Source organism: Oncorhynchus masou, chromosome 5 (genome assembly GCF_036934945.1).
Source record: "Oncorhynchus masou masou isolate Uvic2021 chromosome 5, UVic_Omas_1.1, whole genome shotgun sequence".
Classification (NCBI taxonomy): domain Eukaryota; kingdom Metazoa; phylum Chordata; class Actinopteri; order Salmoniformes; family Salmonidae; genus Oncorhynchus; species Oncorhynchus masou.
The window spans coordinates 36,470,468-36,486,411 of record NC_088216.1 but is presented as its reverse complement, the minus strand read 5'-3'; the positions used below and the strand labels follow the sequence as shown (position 1 = coordinate 36,486,411).

The 15,944-nt window shown below is 40.9% G+C and overlaps 1 protein-coding gene across 2 annotated transcripts in view; it reads right to left on the bottom strand.

The window, feature by feature from the left end:
- Positions 1–15,944, bottom strand: part of mtss1 (MTSS I-BAR domain containing 1) — a 115,169-nt gene that overhangs the window by 88,024 nt on the left and 11,201 nt on the right. For both annotated transcript variants that reach the window (XM_064965464.1, XM_064965465.1), the window contains 2 exons: positions 5,872–5,933; positions 283–356 (listed from right to left, as the gene is read on the bottom strand). In XM_064965464.1, coding sequence (XP_064821536.1) covers positions 283–356; positions 5,872–5,933 — 136 coding nt within the window. The remainder of the gene's footprint in view (positions 1–282; positions 357–5,871; positions 5,934–15,944) is intronic.

The following is a 15,944-nucleotide window of genomic DNA, read 5'->3' as shown; positions in this document are numbered from 1 at the left end:
TCTTGGCCAGGTCGCAGTTGCAAATGAGAACTTGTTCTCAACTAGCCTACCTGGTTAAATAAAGGTGGGGGGGGGGGGGAATGTATATATTTTTCTTTTTAAGCACCACAGCAAAAAGTCAAAATCATTGACTGACCTACATGCACCATATTTGCAAAGTGTAAGTGCAATTCAGGACACATGCAGCCAGCAGTTGACTTCCACTCAAAAAACTACAATTGTCTAAGTTATCTATTGTGGCATCAATAAGGGATGGAGACAGGTGCATATCTTTGGCTTTACCTCTTGTTCCAGTCGCCATATCTGCCACCTTCTGAAAGGCTTCCAGGAACGAGCCTGTGACGACGATAGTTGTCCTAAAAAATAAAAACAAATACAATGATACACACATTACAATTAAACCACTTTAAAAAAGGCATATTGCAGTGAAACATTTGATTTTCCTGTGTTTTAAATACAATCAGTGGCCAGTTTATTAGGCACATCCACCTAGTACCGGGTCGTACCGGCCTTTGCTTCCAGAACAGCCTGAATTCTTAGGGACATGGAAACATCTCAATTGGTATCAAGGGACCTAATGTGTGCCAGGTAAACATTCCCACACCATTACACCACCAGCCTGTACCGCTGAGACCAGGCTGGATGGGGCCATGGACTAGAAGTCGACCGATCAATCGGAATGGCCGATGAATTAGGGCCGATTTCAAGTTTTCATAACAATCCGTAATCTGTATTTTTGGGTGCCGATTTGCCATTTTTTGAATTTTATTTTTTTAATACCTTTATTTAACTAGGCAAATCATTTAAGAACACATTCTTATTTTCAATGACGTTAGCAAATATTTTGAAAAACCTGTTTTGGCCTTGTCATTATGGGGTATTGTGTATGGATTTCTGAGGAAATGTTTATTTAATCCATTTTAGAAAAAGGCTGTAATGTAACAAAATGTGGATAAAGTCAAGGGGTCTGAATACTTTCGAAGGCTATGTGCAGCACTTCATTTTAAAAGCCTTGAATTATCAAATCAGTTCGGTTTCCTGCTCAACCTGCGAGCAACACCTGTCAAACTCAGACATATACTAAAAGGAATGTCAATTTGCAAGGGACTAGTATTATCAGAGGTTCTTGTAGTTTGTCGAAAAAGTAATTTCTTCCCCTGGCTGGAATTATTACTCTCCTACGTAAAAATGACCGACATCACAGATTCAGACAGGACTTAAAATTACAGATGTAGTGCTCTTGCACATAATAGCATAACCTTAACATCACAGTAAAAGGAACAGTGTGAGTATCCCTTGCCAACTTAGCAAACTTGCTGGATATTTGTTAGCTAGCCAACCTTCCTACATTAATTTAGTAAGTGTTACATTTTTATCATTCCCTTCAGGCTGGGTGCCATGTCACAACATGATGATAAATAAACATTTTATATAACGGTCATCCAACTCAGAATTACAAGTCAGAAACATCCTAGAGCTCCAACCAGACATTTTTCAGTCTGTTTTGTTTGAGTTCACAGTGGTCTTGAACGCACCAAAAGTAATACTTTAGGGCGTGGCATACGGCATAGCTTTTTTACTAAGCAGTACGTGCTAAAGAGTATGTAGTACGATTAGTACACAGTTTGCCATTTAAATAAGTAGTAGGCAAGTCAGATTTCAGACACGGCTTGTGACTGTTTTGATGACAGGAAGGTCAATCCTAAATCACGGTTAGGAAAACCCCCACATACCTATGTCTTAGACCTATTTTCTTATTGCCCTTCAGATGGACGTTTCTGGGATTTTAAATCATTATTAAATGTAGACATTTTTCCTCTAGTGAGTATGCCATTGCTTTATATATTGGATTGTTTAACTGTGATCTGTTAAAAATAGACTAATCTGTAATTTGTATGGATTCTTTTGCAAATGTTCCAAAGTGGGAATCAATTTGTTTTCAATATTTTCGCCCTAGTGAGTTTAAGTTAGGTAGAGTATTGTGCATTTCCAAACAGAGGTGAAACAGCTTCACCCACTCGTGTCTGGACTAGACTTTTCCCCAAAACAGCACTCTTGTACTGGCCTGAGGGGTATCCTATGAAGCAGGTTTGAAGAGTTATTAGCGAGGTAACTTTGGTAAATTCTGGATAAACTGTCATACGAAAGCGGCTCTTTCAGCCTGGTACATTTCAATGGCAACAAATCCTTCAGAACTAAAAATGTTTTAAGGCATAGGCAGACCTGCTCCAGACAGCGTATGGAGTCATGGAGGACACAGTAGCTCAGACACAGAGCATCAATGGCTGTATTGTAGAGACCCTGTAATGTACTGTGAGTGCTGGGTGGTATTACCGATGAGGACCAGGGTATCAGGTGTTACGGCTGTGAATGGCCATCGGTGGCTCTCACTCGTAACCCCAAGATAAGTTGGTGGAAATACTACAACTTGACAATCGTCAGCAAGCTTGGCCAATGGAAACTGTTTGACGGGATGAGCAGAAAGGTGCCATTGTTACAGGGCGATAATTGGCAGAGTATGGCAACACTATTCCTTGTGACGCTCCTTCCTTCAATCACTATTAAACGACGGACCCAATTTAAATCCAGAGAAACACGACTGCTGAATCCCAAGTCAACCTTTACTCCTTACTCTAAGCAAATGGACATGCAGAGATATGGGGGGGCGTAAGCAAGCAATATGGTGAAAAATTCAACCAAGCTCATCGGAAGGCAATGTGGAACAAGTTCCATATTGCTAAAAACCTATATCAGTAACCTCCTTGGGTATACAGGAGTAATTGTTTCGGGTCTAGGACAGGGCTCTCCAACCATGTTTCTGTAGAGCTACCATCCAGTAGATTTTCGCTCCAACCCTAATCTTGCGCCCCTTGATTATAATTAGCTGGTTGATGAACAGAATCAGTTTAGTTACAACTGGGGTTGTAGCGAAAACCTACAGGAGGATAGCTCACCAGGAACAGGGTTGGAGAGTCCTGGTCTAGGAGTTAATTTTAACATTCAGGAGTAAAGTGGGTGGCTAGCCTAAAGTACCAAAGAGACGGTGGCTTCAGAAAGTATTCACACCCCTCAACTTTTTCCACATTTTGTTGTGCTTCAACCTGCATTTAAAATGGAGGCCCTTTTAGCGGGTGGAATGGCAGAGAACAATTCATTATGGTACTTTATGGTAAGTTTACAAACATATACTATGATAAATAGAATTGAAACTTGTATCTCACTACTGTAAATGGAGTACCAGTAAAATGTTTGGACACCTACTCGTTCAAGGGTTTTTCTTTAGTTTTACTATTTTCTACATTGTAGAATAATAGTGAAGACATCAAAACTATGAAATAACATTTGGAATCAACCTGGCGACCATGTCGGCGCGTGCACGCTGACACGTTTCCTCCGACACATTGGTGTGGCTGGCTTCTGGGTTAAGGAGGCATTGTGTCAAGAAGCAGTGCGACTTGGTTGGGTTTCGGAGGACGCACGGCTCTCGACCTTCGCCTCTCTGTTCCTGTTTTATGACTGTTCAATTCTTACACCAATTTAAATGTACCATTAACCTCTGAGATCGGGCTACTTTTTTCAACATTCTGTTAAAAATCGCGCAACATTTCAACGTCCTGCTACTCATGCCAGGAATATAGTATATGCATATGATTAGTATGTGTGCATAGAAAACACCGAAGTTTCTAGAACTGGTTCAATGGTGTCTGTGACTATAATTGACCACGATTTTCCGTGGTCAAAATCGCCAGAAAACCTGGTCACTAAATTGACGAAGAAAAAATCAATCCGCCAGCCCATGTATTGTCTATCGGAAGCAAAAATAATTAAGGGTGAGATTACAGTTCCTACAGCTTCCACACGATGTCGCCAGTGTTGTGATTTCGATTCAACTAAATCCTTGGTCATCTGAGTAATAGCCACATCCGGTTGTCAAGTCCACAGCTGTAAACAATGTTACCGGAAAAGTTAGTTATGTTTCCCAAACTCGTGCTTATTGAATACAGATCGCTCCGTGATCAATTTGATCGTTTATTAACGTTTAGTAATACCTAAAGTTGGATTACAGAAGTAGTTTGAAGTGTTTGTCAAAGTTTATAGGCAACTTTTTTAATTTAAAAAAATAACGTCGCGTTTAAAAAATGTGTTTTTACTGGATCTGACGGTGTTCATAAATTGACATTTTGGGTACACAAGGACCGATTTAATTGAAAGAAAGACCCAATTGTGATGTTTATGGGACATATAGGAGTGCCAACAAAGAAGCTCGTCAAAGGTAATGAATGTTTTATATTTTATTTCTGCGTTTTGTGTAGCGCCGGCTACGCTAATTCCTTTGTTTGCGTCCCTTCTGGTATTTCGGCGTGTTGCCTGCTACCAGAAAATAGCTACTCATGCTTTCGCCGAAAAGCATTTTACAAACCTGACTCGTTGGCTTGATTCACAACAAGTGTAGCTTGAATTGACTACCCTGCATGTGAATTTTAATGAACGTTTGAGTTTAAACGAGTGCTATTAGCATTTGGCGTAGTGCATTTGCATTTATTGTTGGCAGGGGGTGCGGTTGCGTCCCGGGTGGGCCAGACAGGTTAACATCCCTAATACTAACCTAATTGACAGAATGAAAAGGAAGCCTGTACAAACAAATATTCCAACAAGGAACTAAAGTCATACTGCAAAAAATGTGGCAAAGCAATTAACTTTGTCCTAAATACAAAGTGTTATGTTTGGGGCAAATCCAATACAACAAATTACTGAGTACCACTCTTCATATTTTCAAGCACAGTGGTGGCTGCATCATGTTATGGGTATGCTTGTAATGGTTAAGGACTGGGGAGGTTTTCAGGATAAAAATAAATACATGGAATGGAGCTTAGCACAGGCAAAATCCTGGAGGAAGACCTGGTTCAGTCTGCTTTCCACCAGACACTGAGATTAATTCACCTAACAGCAGGGCAATAACCTAAAACACAAGGCCAAATCTATATTGGTTGCTTAGCAAGGAGACAGTGAATGTTCCTGAGTGGCCAAGTTACAGTTTTGACGTAGATCTTCTTGAACATCTACGGCAAGACCTGAAAATCGTTGTCTAGCAATGATCAAGGACCGATTTGACAGAGCTGTTAGAACTATGAAAATAATAAATTTGCAAATGTTGCACAATCCAGGTGTGGAAAGCTCTTAGAGAGACGTACCGAGAAAGACTCACAGCTTTAAAATCACTGCCAAAAGGTGCTTCTACAAAGTATTGACTCTGGGGTGTGAATTTCTTTGTAAATGAGATATCTGTATTTAATTTTCAATACATTTGAAAACATGTTTTCAATGTGCTTATGTAGTGTTGCGTAGATTGAACAAATATTAAATCAATTTTGAATTCAAGCTGTAAGAACATTTTGAAAAAGTCAACCGGTATGAATACTTCCTGAAGGCACTTTTTGTCAGTCTGCTTACTCCTAGGGTGGTTGAGCAAGGCAGTGCCCTGCCCTCCAGTTGCCCTGACAGTATGCTAGATTAGCGCCAGTGCTAATTGGGCATGAGTGAAGCGGACACGGTGATGTTTTTATCAACTCAAGTGGACCGCAGGGAGTCATTATCCTCATTTTCTATTTTTCTCCCGAGGGCAGCGAGGCAGTCCTGTGGCCAGAATATATGCTGACCCTGCAAACATGACCTTCCATTTCATATGAGATCTCTATACAGAGTCGTATCTGGCCAAGAAATCTGCAGGAAACTGGCTGTTATTTTATGTCATTGGGGATGGGTTTTCAGTCATTACTTCACTGTTCATCTTTGGCACATGCAAACACAGATCCTTTTTGCAAATGAATGGATATTGATTGAGGGGTTGCAGAGGCAAGGGTTAGTTCTTACCTTAGCTGGGATTGCAGCTTCACTCCTTTGGTTACAAAGTCCTCCCAGGCTGGATAACTAGCCTGTAAAGAAAACGCATGGGGATTAGATGTTAAAAACAGTAGTAAATCATTAAATATATAGGACATAAACATTTCATGTCAGCGGCTACTAGACCATTCTATGATACTGCAATTGCTTAGATGATTTAACTCAATCAAGTTTGCCATCATTTTTAATTGGATGTGAAGGATATTGCCTGTTACTGGGAAAGGGAGTGGGTCAGGGAGGCTTGAACAGTCAATAGGGCTGCTGCATTCAACCAGTTGGAGTTCAAATCAAATTGTAGGTCACACACATTTAGCAGCATTTATTTCGCATGTAACGAAATGCTTGTGTTCCTAGCTCTAATAGTGCAGTTATAATGCTAGTTTTCTAAGGGGTTCTTCTGTATGTGAAATTAAATATAAGGCCGCGGCTGTCTGTCAAGTCCAAATATTTCAGAGGCAAAAACATAGCACTGGCTACAGAACATGAGTAGAAATGAAAGCCTAAACATCACAGAGCCAACTAAAGGACCACTGCATGGTGCACAAAAATAAGTAAAATTCTATAGAGATGATTCAATGTAAAAATAGAAACAGAGGTAGGCCTAGCCAAAACTTGGTCACCTGGTAATGGCTGACCCAAGCCGCTGTTGATAAAATGTGAGTTGGATAATGCCGCTTAGACAATAAGTCTCAAACGTTTAGCCTCTTATCGGCCGAGCCAAGCTGTTCGCTCCCACTGCAAGCACGCACCTCGGCTGAATTAAATATTAGACCACAGGAGATGAACCACCACTGAGGCCAGTCAGTCACTTTTCCCTTTGTCACATTTTAACCTAAATTTGCTTACATTTATTTAACAAGGCTAGTCAGTTAAGAGAAAATTATTGTTTACAATGACGGCCTACCCCGGCAAAATTGTGTGCCGCCCTATGGGACTACCAATCATGGCCGGTTGTGATACAGCATAAAATCAAACCAGGGTCTGTAGTGACGCCTCTAGGACAGATGCAGTGCCTTAGACCGCTGTGTCACTCAGGAGTCCCACTACATTTCATAGAACTTGCTTTATATGGACATGGAGCTTCCATTACTAAACTCAACTGCTCCATTGGAAAAAAGCTAAAAATAGAATTGACTACACTCTGGTTTCTCAGACAACACCATGACTGTAGTCACCTGCTATTCCTACAAATCTGACAACCCAAATCCTGCACTGTTTGAGTGACCATTGGAAAAGGGGCCAGTGAAGGCAGAGTGGGCAGTCACTGATGCAACCTGGCTCTGGATGAAGAGAAGTCCACCGTGCCACTTGGGTCATGAACCAATGCACACATGAATGTAACAGGTGGTGCTTGTTTTGTACCTTCCGTCTCCAAAAGGGGCTATTTGGTGTGTGACTATCCACTAACAATCAAATCAACCTTTGTCCTTGGCCGAGGGAGCGATTGATCCAGAAAGCTACTGGAAGTAGTCACTACGAAACAAGGACATTAACTACAGAACAAGCAATGTACAAATGAAAGAATTAATTTCTCCTTGAATTGTGACAGTAAATGCATTCACTGCATGCCATTTGCTTTCCGTTGACCTGCTTCAAACCAATCCTTATGTAAGATCACATACATGGCCCAGTGAGTAAACAAGATAAGTCACATGATAATGAACCTTTTGCTGCCCCAAGGACAGTGAGAAAAAAAGCTTTTTTTCACCTGTTGGCAACAGTGCAATACAGCTGTTATGCGCTACAGTTTTAGGAGATGTGCTGACTCGCAGAGGTAATGTATTCTAGAGGAGGAAAATAAACTGAGTGATCTCTATGGTGCGATTTCTGAGGAAACAAATAACATAACTCTAAACCGGTTTCTCAGCACAAACATTCTAGGAAATCCTTGTTTGCCTTCCAGGCTAAATAGAATTGGGTAAGGTTGGGAAGTACTCAAAAGTTTTATTGGGGCCGTTCCAACAAGATATGACACCAACCATCTCAGATTGTTCTGAAATAACCTTATGTTTCTAACTACATAAATTATCATTCCTGCAACATTATTTGCTGAAATATGATTGGAGAAATTAAGCTAATTGGGCATTTTAATTTCTATGTTTAAAATAAAATCCAATAAATATACACTACCGTTCAAAAGTTAGGGGTCACTTAGAAATGTCCTTGAAAGAAGGGCGCTTTGTTTTTTGTTTATTTAAAATGTCAAAATTGATCCGAAAACAGTGTAGACATTGTTAACTTGACGCACCCCATCCCATTAGCGGGATCATTTTCATCAACACGCGCTGAATTGCAGCGCGCCATATTCAAATAAAATTACTAAACATATTTCATTTTCATGAAATCACAATATAGCAAAACACAGCTTAGCTTGTTGTTAATCCACCTGTCGTGTCAGATTTTGAGAATATACTTTACAGCGAAAGCAATCCAAGCGTTTGTGTAGACAAAACATTATGAACACCTGGCATCAAAGTAGCGTGGGATCTTTGATCATATTGATGATCTTCGGACGTTTTCACTTACGAGACTCCCAGTTACACAATAAATGTTCCTTTTGTTCCATAAAGATTACTTTTATATCCAAAATACCTCCATTTGTTTGGCGCGTTATGTTCAGAAATCCACAGGCTTGAGCGGTCACAACATTGCAGACAAATTCCAAATATTATCTGTAATGTCCACAGAAATATGTTAAACGTTTTTTTATAATCCATCCTCAGGTTGCTTTCAAAATATATAATCGATAATATATCAACCGGGACAGTCGCTTTTTCAATAGGAGAGGTAGAGACAATGGCTGTCCCACTCTGTTGCACAAGCAAAACTCATGCGAACACCCAGCTATCCACTGACGCGATGTTATCTTTCTCACTCATTTTTCAAAATAAAAGCCTGAAACTATGTCTAAAGACTATTGACACCACGAGGAAGCGATAGGAAAAGGAATCTGGTCGATATCCCTTTAAATGGAGCGAAGGCCGACTATGGAACATGGAGCTTTCAAAATAGCCACTTCCTGGTTTGATTTTCCTCAGGTTACCGCCTGCAATATCAGTTCTGTTATACTCACAGACGATATTTTGACAGTTTGGGAAACTTTAGTGTTTTCTATCCTAATCTGACCATTCTATGCATATTCTAGTTTCTGGGCCTGAAGAATAGGTCGTTTCAAATGGGTACATTTTTCATTTTAAAAAATCAATACACTGCACCCTACATTCAACAAGTTAATGCTTTAAATGACTATCGTACCCGCAAAAACATCCGTCTCAACGTCAACAGTGAAGAGGCGACTCCGGGATGCTGGCCTTCTAGGCAGAGTTGCAAAGAAAAAGCCATATTTCAGACTAGTCAATAAAAACACACACTGGACAGAGGAACTCTGCCAGAAAGCCAGCATCCCGGAGTCACCTCTTCACTGTTGACATTGAGACTGGTGTTTTGCAGGTACTATTTAATGAAGCTGTCAGTTGAGGACTTGTGAGGAGTCTGTTTCTCAAACTAGACAGTAATGTACTTGTCCTCTTGCCCAGTTGTGCACCGGGGCCTCCCACTCATCTTTCTATTCTGGTTAGGGCCAGTTTGCGGTGTTCTGTGAATGGAGTAGTACACAGCGTTGTACGAGATCTTCAGTTTCCTGGCAATTTCTCGCATGGGATAGCCTTTATTTCTCAGAACAAGAATAGACTGACGAGTTTCTGAAAAAAGTTATTTGTTTCTGGCCATTTTGAACCTGTAATCGAACCCACAAATGCTGATGCTCCAGATACCCAAGTAGTCTAAAGGCAAGTTTAATTGCTTCTTTAATCAGGACAACAGTTTTTAGCTGTGCTAACAATTGCAAAAGGGTTTACTAATGATCAATTAGCCTTTTAAAATTATAAACTTGGATTAGCTAACCAATGGGACGTTGTGAGCACAGGAGTGATGGTTGCTGATAATGGGCTTCTGTACATCTATGTAGATAATCCATTTAAAAAATAAATTAGCTAGTCATTTACAACATCAACAATGTCTACATTGTTTTTTCTGAACAATTTGATGTTATTTTAAAATAAAAAAGTGCTTTTCTTTCAAAAACAAGGACATTTCTAAGTGACCCCAAAGTCTTGAACGGTAGTGTAGTATGTAACATCTGATTTGGACCAAACCTTGAGACATCCAAAAAAATGGTCAAAATCCACCCACAGTGCCCCACATAAACCCACCCCAACAACGATTATACAGTATCAGTTCTCTATGTCTGACTAGTATGGCGCTGCGGCTCAGAGTAGGACTATCCCTGACACATGAGTGGGTGGCTTTTGACCATTTCTTTGGATTCCTCATGTCTAACTCACTGTTAGAAAAACTTGGTCCAAATCAGATGTTAAATATAGTACACCTATGGGATATCATATGAATCCTATAGATAAAAACTTGCCAGTTTGGGTGCAATCAATTAGTTTAATTTCTCAGAGATAAAATAATAAAACAAAATAATTTTACAGGAATGCTAATCTTATGTTTCTAATTACATAAATGAACAGAAAAAGGTGGGTGTCAAAATCCTCATGCTTTTGAACTGTAATGACCCACTGTTCAATCAATTGCCGTCACAATGACTAATTGTTTGCGGGTGCTGTTTGACAGGCACCGTTTGATTTATATTACTTCGATAGAAATACCATGAAAACACACAGGAAATAGATTCACACGGCAGCCTGAATGCAATAGCAAAACCGTAAATGAACAGTGGAGATGCACTGAGGCCATTGCACCTGGCAAAACGTGATCTGGATCAAAGGGGCTGGACAGTGTGGGATGGGGAGTATAGCCTATAGCCTGCAGTTTTGTGCTTGTCTCTCACCTTTCAAACTGGTAGCAGAATTCAATAAAATAAATAATTTTACAACTTCATGAAATTATGAAGGGGAAAATAGCTGTAGACTACTTGCAGGCTAGAAAACTGTGTGCATAGCGTCTAAGCACCACTTGTAGCCTACCAGTGCCAATGGTTTGTACCAAAGAGGCTGCTTTCCTGTGTCTGAAAAAAGCTTGAAGTGATCCACCCAGGAGAGCCCTCCCTGTTTCTTTCATGGTTTCACTTCCTTGATTCTTTTTTCTCCCTAGTGAGTAGAGCTCTTCTGAAGTTAGTCCCTCAAGTTGCTCTTTAAACTGCATGAAAGCCTTTGTATCGGAGTTGACTCCCGGAGAGAATCTCTATTACATTTTGCCGTTGCTATGGAAACACAAAATGACGAACATACACCTTCTACACTCCTACTGGCTAATTCTTGCACCATTTCTGTGCCTCCAAAAACAGCATCAGGGTATGCCACTAGAACCTAACTGATCATTGATTCTGTTGAACAGTAAAGTAGCGGACTTCGCTCCATTCAAGCTGAAGCTCAGCTGTCCTTCATTCATGCCTAGAGCTGTACCAACAGCGGAGCCAGCCTGCCTCCCGTGCTCCACTTATTGGATTAATAATTGATACAAAAAAAGATGACGGTCCAGCTCCTCTCGACACTTAAACTGCTACTAACAAGGGCCCTTAGGAGGCTAGGGGAGCCCGATAGCCCAGTAACAATGGGCTGTTAAATTCCAGTGATCCGTAGTACTGCATGGGTCCTGAGCAAACACCGGAGACCTGAAAGCCACCCTCACCATCCTCCAAATGCAAATTTCCTCTATCACCAGGGCTCGGCCCCTAGCATGGCCGCTCCCCGATTCCAAGCATAGATAAGGACACACTCAACGACAACTATTACCAGGAAACTATGACTCAAGCTTTAGTCATCCTCCTGAAGTTCTCACTGTTCAGTATAGCATTTCTCTTGATGTTGAGAAGACCAGCTTTGAGTGCAGACTGCACAAGTACGCTGCTGTAACATAAATGAGGGGTTCAACAAGGTTTCTTCTAAGCTCCTTAAAATTCTTTGAAGAACCTTAAGGTTATTGCCACTGAAATGGTTCTTCCAAGAACCCGAAAGGTGGTGGGGGTTCTTGCAGGAACTGCCAAACTGAAACATTTGGATTTGAAAGGACAGTAAGTGCAGGCACTTACCTTAAATTGAGATCAAATTTTTCAGTTAAGGTTTGTCCCTCGAATGAACTAAATGTATGTTTTTTGATAATGATGCCATCTATATTATCATATTTGTGCAAATCCTTCGAAAAACAGACAATTTGATAGATATCTATCAACAAAAAGGTACAAATATGTAGGCTATAAGAACTATGTTGAAGGCTAGCTGTATTGGGTGCAGATTACTGAACTGATCACTTTTATGTCTGCAGGTATACAGACGAGGCATACACAAGGTATTTAAATTTGTATTGGTATGTTACGCAGATCACATTTACCACCTCCTCCCTTACCTCTTCAAAACAGTTTCTCATTAACATGTACCACAAAATACAAGGTATGAATATCTGTGTGTGCATGTTGTTTAATCTGTATAATTAAACATTTGATTCAGACTCGACCCTCCCTTCCTGGATACTCCAGGAACACTTTTTGAGTGTATAACATCTAGATGTCTTAACCATTAGAATAGTACTGGCATGTTTACAGGTTGGGACCCAACAACTAGATTAAAATCAGCCAGCAACATCTTCCTCAATATATAGTCAGCATAGGATCATGTTAAATGATCAAAGAAAATGCACATTTAGTGTCCAAATGTTAATTCATTGTGCTACAGTTAAACCAGCAAATCAGTGTGGCGCTCAAGATAAAACAATTGGCTTGTTAAATTAATTTCCCCCACTCAGTTGCACCTGCAAAGAAAGCATCTTGCTCGGTTACAACCACAATACATAGACCAGGTCGGTGTTCTAGACTGGAGATTTCAGGAGCTGTTATGGCCAGAACAGCGAATTGGAGGACAGGGGAACCCGACAGGCTTTGCCCTAAAGGCACTGTTCTCAGTGGCCCTTTGCCCAGTGTACAAGGCTACTGAGGCCCAGTGAACCAGCAGAGGTTGCTTCTTAATTTAAGGATTCGCCCCATTTATTTTTCAATTTTTGTCTAAAATGACATACCCAAATCTAACTGCCTGTAGCTCAGGACCACAACCAAGTATATCCATATTCCTTATACCATTTTAAAGGAAACACTGAAGTTTGTGGAAATGTGAAATTAAACACAGGAAAATAACCCATATCTAGTTAAAGATAATACAGAGAGAAAAAAACATGCGTATGTGTGTTCCATCTTTGAAATGCAAGAGAAAGGCCAAAATGTAATATTCCAGGTTAGGAGTAATTTAGATTTTGGCCACTACAGCAATGTGCAAAGTTTTAGACTGATTCAATAAACCATTGCATTTCTGTTCAAAATGTTGTATCAACACTGCCCAAATGTACCCAATTGGTTTATTAATACATTTAAGTTCCTAAATGTGCACTCTCCTCAAACAAAAGCATGGTATTATTTCACTGTAATAGCTACTGTAAATTGGACAGTGCAGTTAAATTAACAAGAATTTAAGCTTTCTGCCCATATCAGACATGTCCATTTCCTGGGTAACGTTCTTTTTATTTACAACCTCATGCTAATCACATCAGCCTACGTTAGCGCAACCATCCTGTGGTGTAGGGGCGGAGACACCGATCCCGTAGATGTTATCAAGATGGTGATAAAGACAAACATCAGCTCCCACATGAATCAAATCAAAGTTTGTCACGTGCTTATTGTTCACCTTTTATACACTAGGTAAGTAAAGAAATAAAAACAATAAAAAAAAAGTGAAAATTTAACAGTAGCGAGGCTACACACAGGCAGCGGTTAGTCGGGCTGATTGAGGCAGTAGGTACATATGGTTAAAGTGACTATGCATATGATAAACAAAGATTATCTGCAAATTCCACTATATTGCCTAATCTTTAATGTGGCGAGCTTCACAACAAATTAACCAGTCCGGTCAAACCTCACTAGCCAAATGAAGCTAGCTGGCTGCTTATAACTTTAGCTTTGGGCAACAGGTATTTATGATTGACTAGCTATTTATTTTTTATGAACTGAAGTTCAATAGGTGAACAAGTGGCAACCTAGCTAATACTTACAAGGATTCCTAAATAAGTGCTAAGAATAATGAAGACGACTGCAGGTTCTACTGGTCATTATTTTCAGGCTGGTTGTATTGGTGCTTGCTAGGTCCCAAGCTAAAGATAGCTACCCCAGAAGTTGTGGTTGAACAAATGATGCTTTATTACCAATGCGGTATTGTAAACACATCGTTCGTGGCCGGTGTTTGCAGACTTATGTACAGCTTTGACAGTGCTACTTTATATTTTTTGACTAAGACCCAAACGGCGTTCCATAGTATGTACGTCGTGAAGCTAAAAGCAGGGACGCTATTACTGTGTAACTCCAGTAGGGAAACAACTGAAAAATAGCGCACTTGGTAGTGTGTAACGGTGCTCGACCAGTCGGCAAAATCTTACATCACCCACGAGAGAGAACGGTTGAATGTCAAGGGCAATGAATTCCATTATCTTGGTTTTAATGGATTTAGACTGAGTTGTCTCGCGATCAAATGACTGCTCGATCCACACAGCAACCATTGAGGGCTAAGTTAGGAATGCACGTGAAGCGCAACAGTTTACGAGGTATCATTACACCATATCGGTATGCACGGTAGCTTTGACGTCGGAGTTAAACTAGACCAACGTCGGCCAATACACGTTGGTATTTTTAGCTAATATCGGACGATACCGATATGTTCACCGACAAATCGTGCGTCCCTACTTTATATGGATCATTTATAACACCAGTCACATTTAACAGTTGGACTATTGATTGTAGATCTAATTTAGTTGGGGGTTTTCTTTTCTTAGACAATTATGGCAAGACCTATATCCTCGACGCTGCTGCCTCAGACATTTTTCTAAACACCAATAAATTTGCTTAAATGCACATAGCGACATATTGGGAAAGGGGCCAATTCAATTCAACTGAATATTGTCCACGGTTCTGAAACGGAGACCGCTTTCCAATGCGAGAGAATATATATATACACTGCTCAAAAAATAAAGGGAACACTACAACAATGTAACTCCAAGTCAATCAAACTTCTGTGAAATCAAAATGTCAAATTAGAAAGCAACACTGATTGAAAATAAATTTACATTTACATTTAAGTCATTTAGCAGACGCTCTTATCCAGAGCGACTTACAAATTGGATTTCACATGCTGTTGTGCAAATGGAATAGACAATAGGTGTAAATTATAGGCAATTAGCAAGACACCACCAATAAAAGAGTGGTTCTGCAGGGGGTGACCACAGACCACTTCTCAGTTCCTATGCTTCCTGGCTGATGTTTTGGTCACTTTTGATGCTTCGGTGCTTTCACTCTAGTGGTAGCATGAGATGGAGTCTACAACCCACACAAGTGGCTCAGGTAGTGCAGCTCATCGAGGATGGCACATCAATGCGAGCTGTGGCAAGAAGGTTTGCTGTGTCTATCAGCGTAGTGTCCAGAGCATGGAGGCGCTACCAGGAGACAGGCCAGTACATCAGGAGACGTGGAGGAGGCCGTAGGAGGGCAACAACCCAGCAGCAGGACCGCTAACTCCGCATTTGTGCAAGGACGAGCAGGAGGAGCACCGCCAGAGCCCTGCAAAATGACCTCCAGCAGGCCACAAATGTGCATGTGTCTGCTCAAACGGTCAGAAACAGACTCCATGAGGGTGGTATGACGGCCCGACGTCCACAGGTGGGGGTTGTGCTTACAGCCCAACACCGTGCAGGACGTTTGGCATTTGCCAGATAACACCAAGATTGGCAAATTCGCCACTGGTCCCCTGTGCTCTTCACAGATGAAAACAGGTTCACACTGAGCACGTGACAGAGTCTGGAGACGCCGTGGAGAACGTTCTGCTGCCTGCAACATCCTCTAGCATGACCGGTTTGGCGGTAGGCCTGTCATGGTGTGGGGTGGCATTTCTTTGGGGGGGGGGGGCGCACAGCCCTCCATGTGCTCGCCAGAGGTAGCCTGACTGCCATTAGGTACCGAGATGAGATCCTCAGACCCCTTGTGAGACCATTTG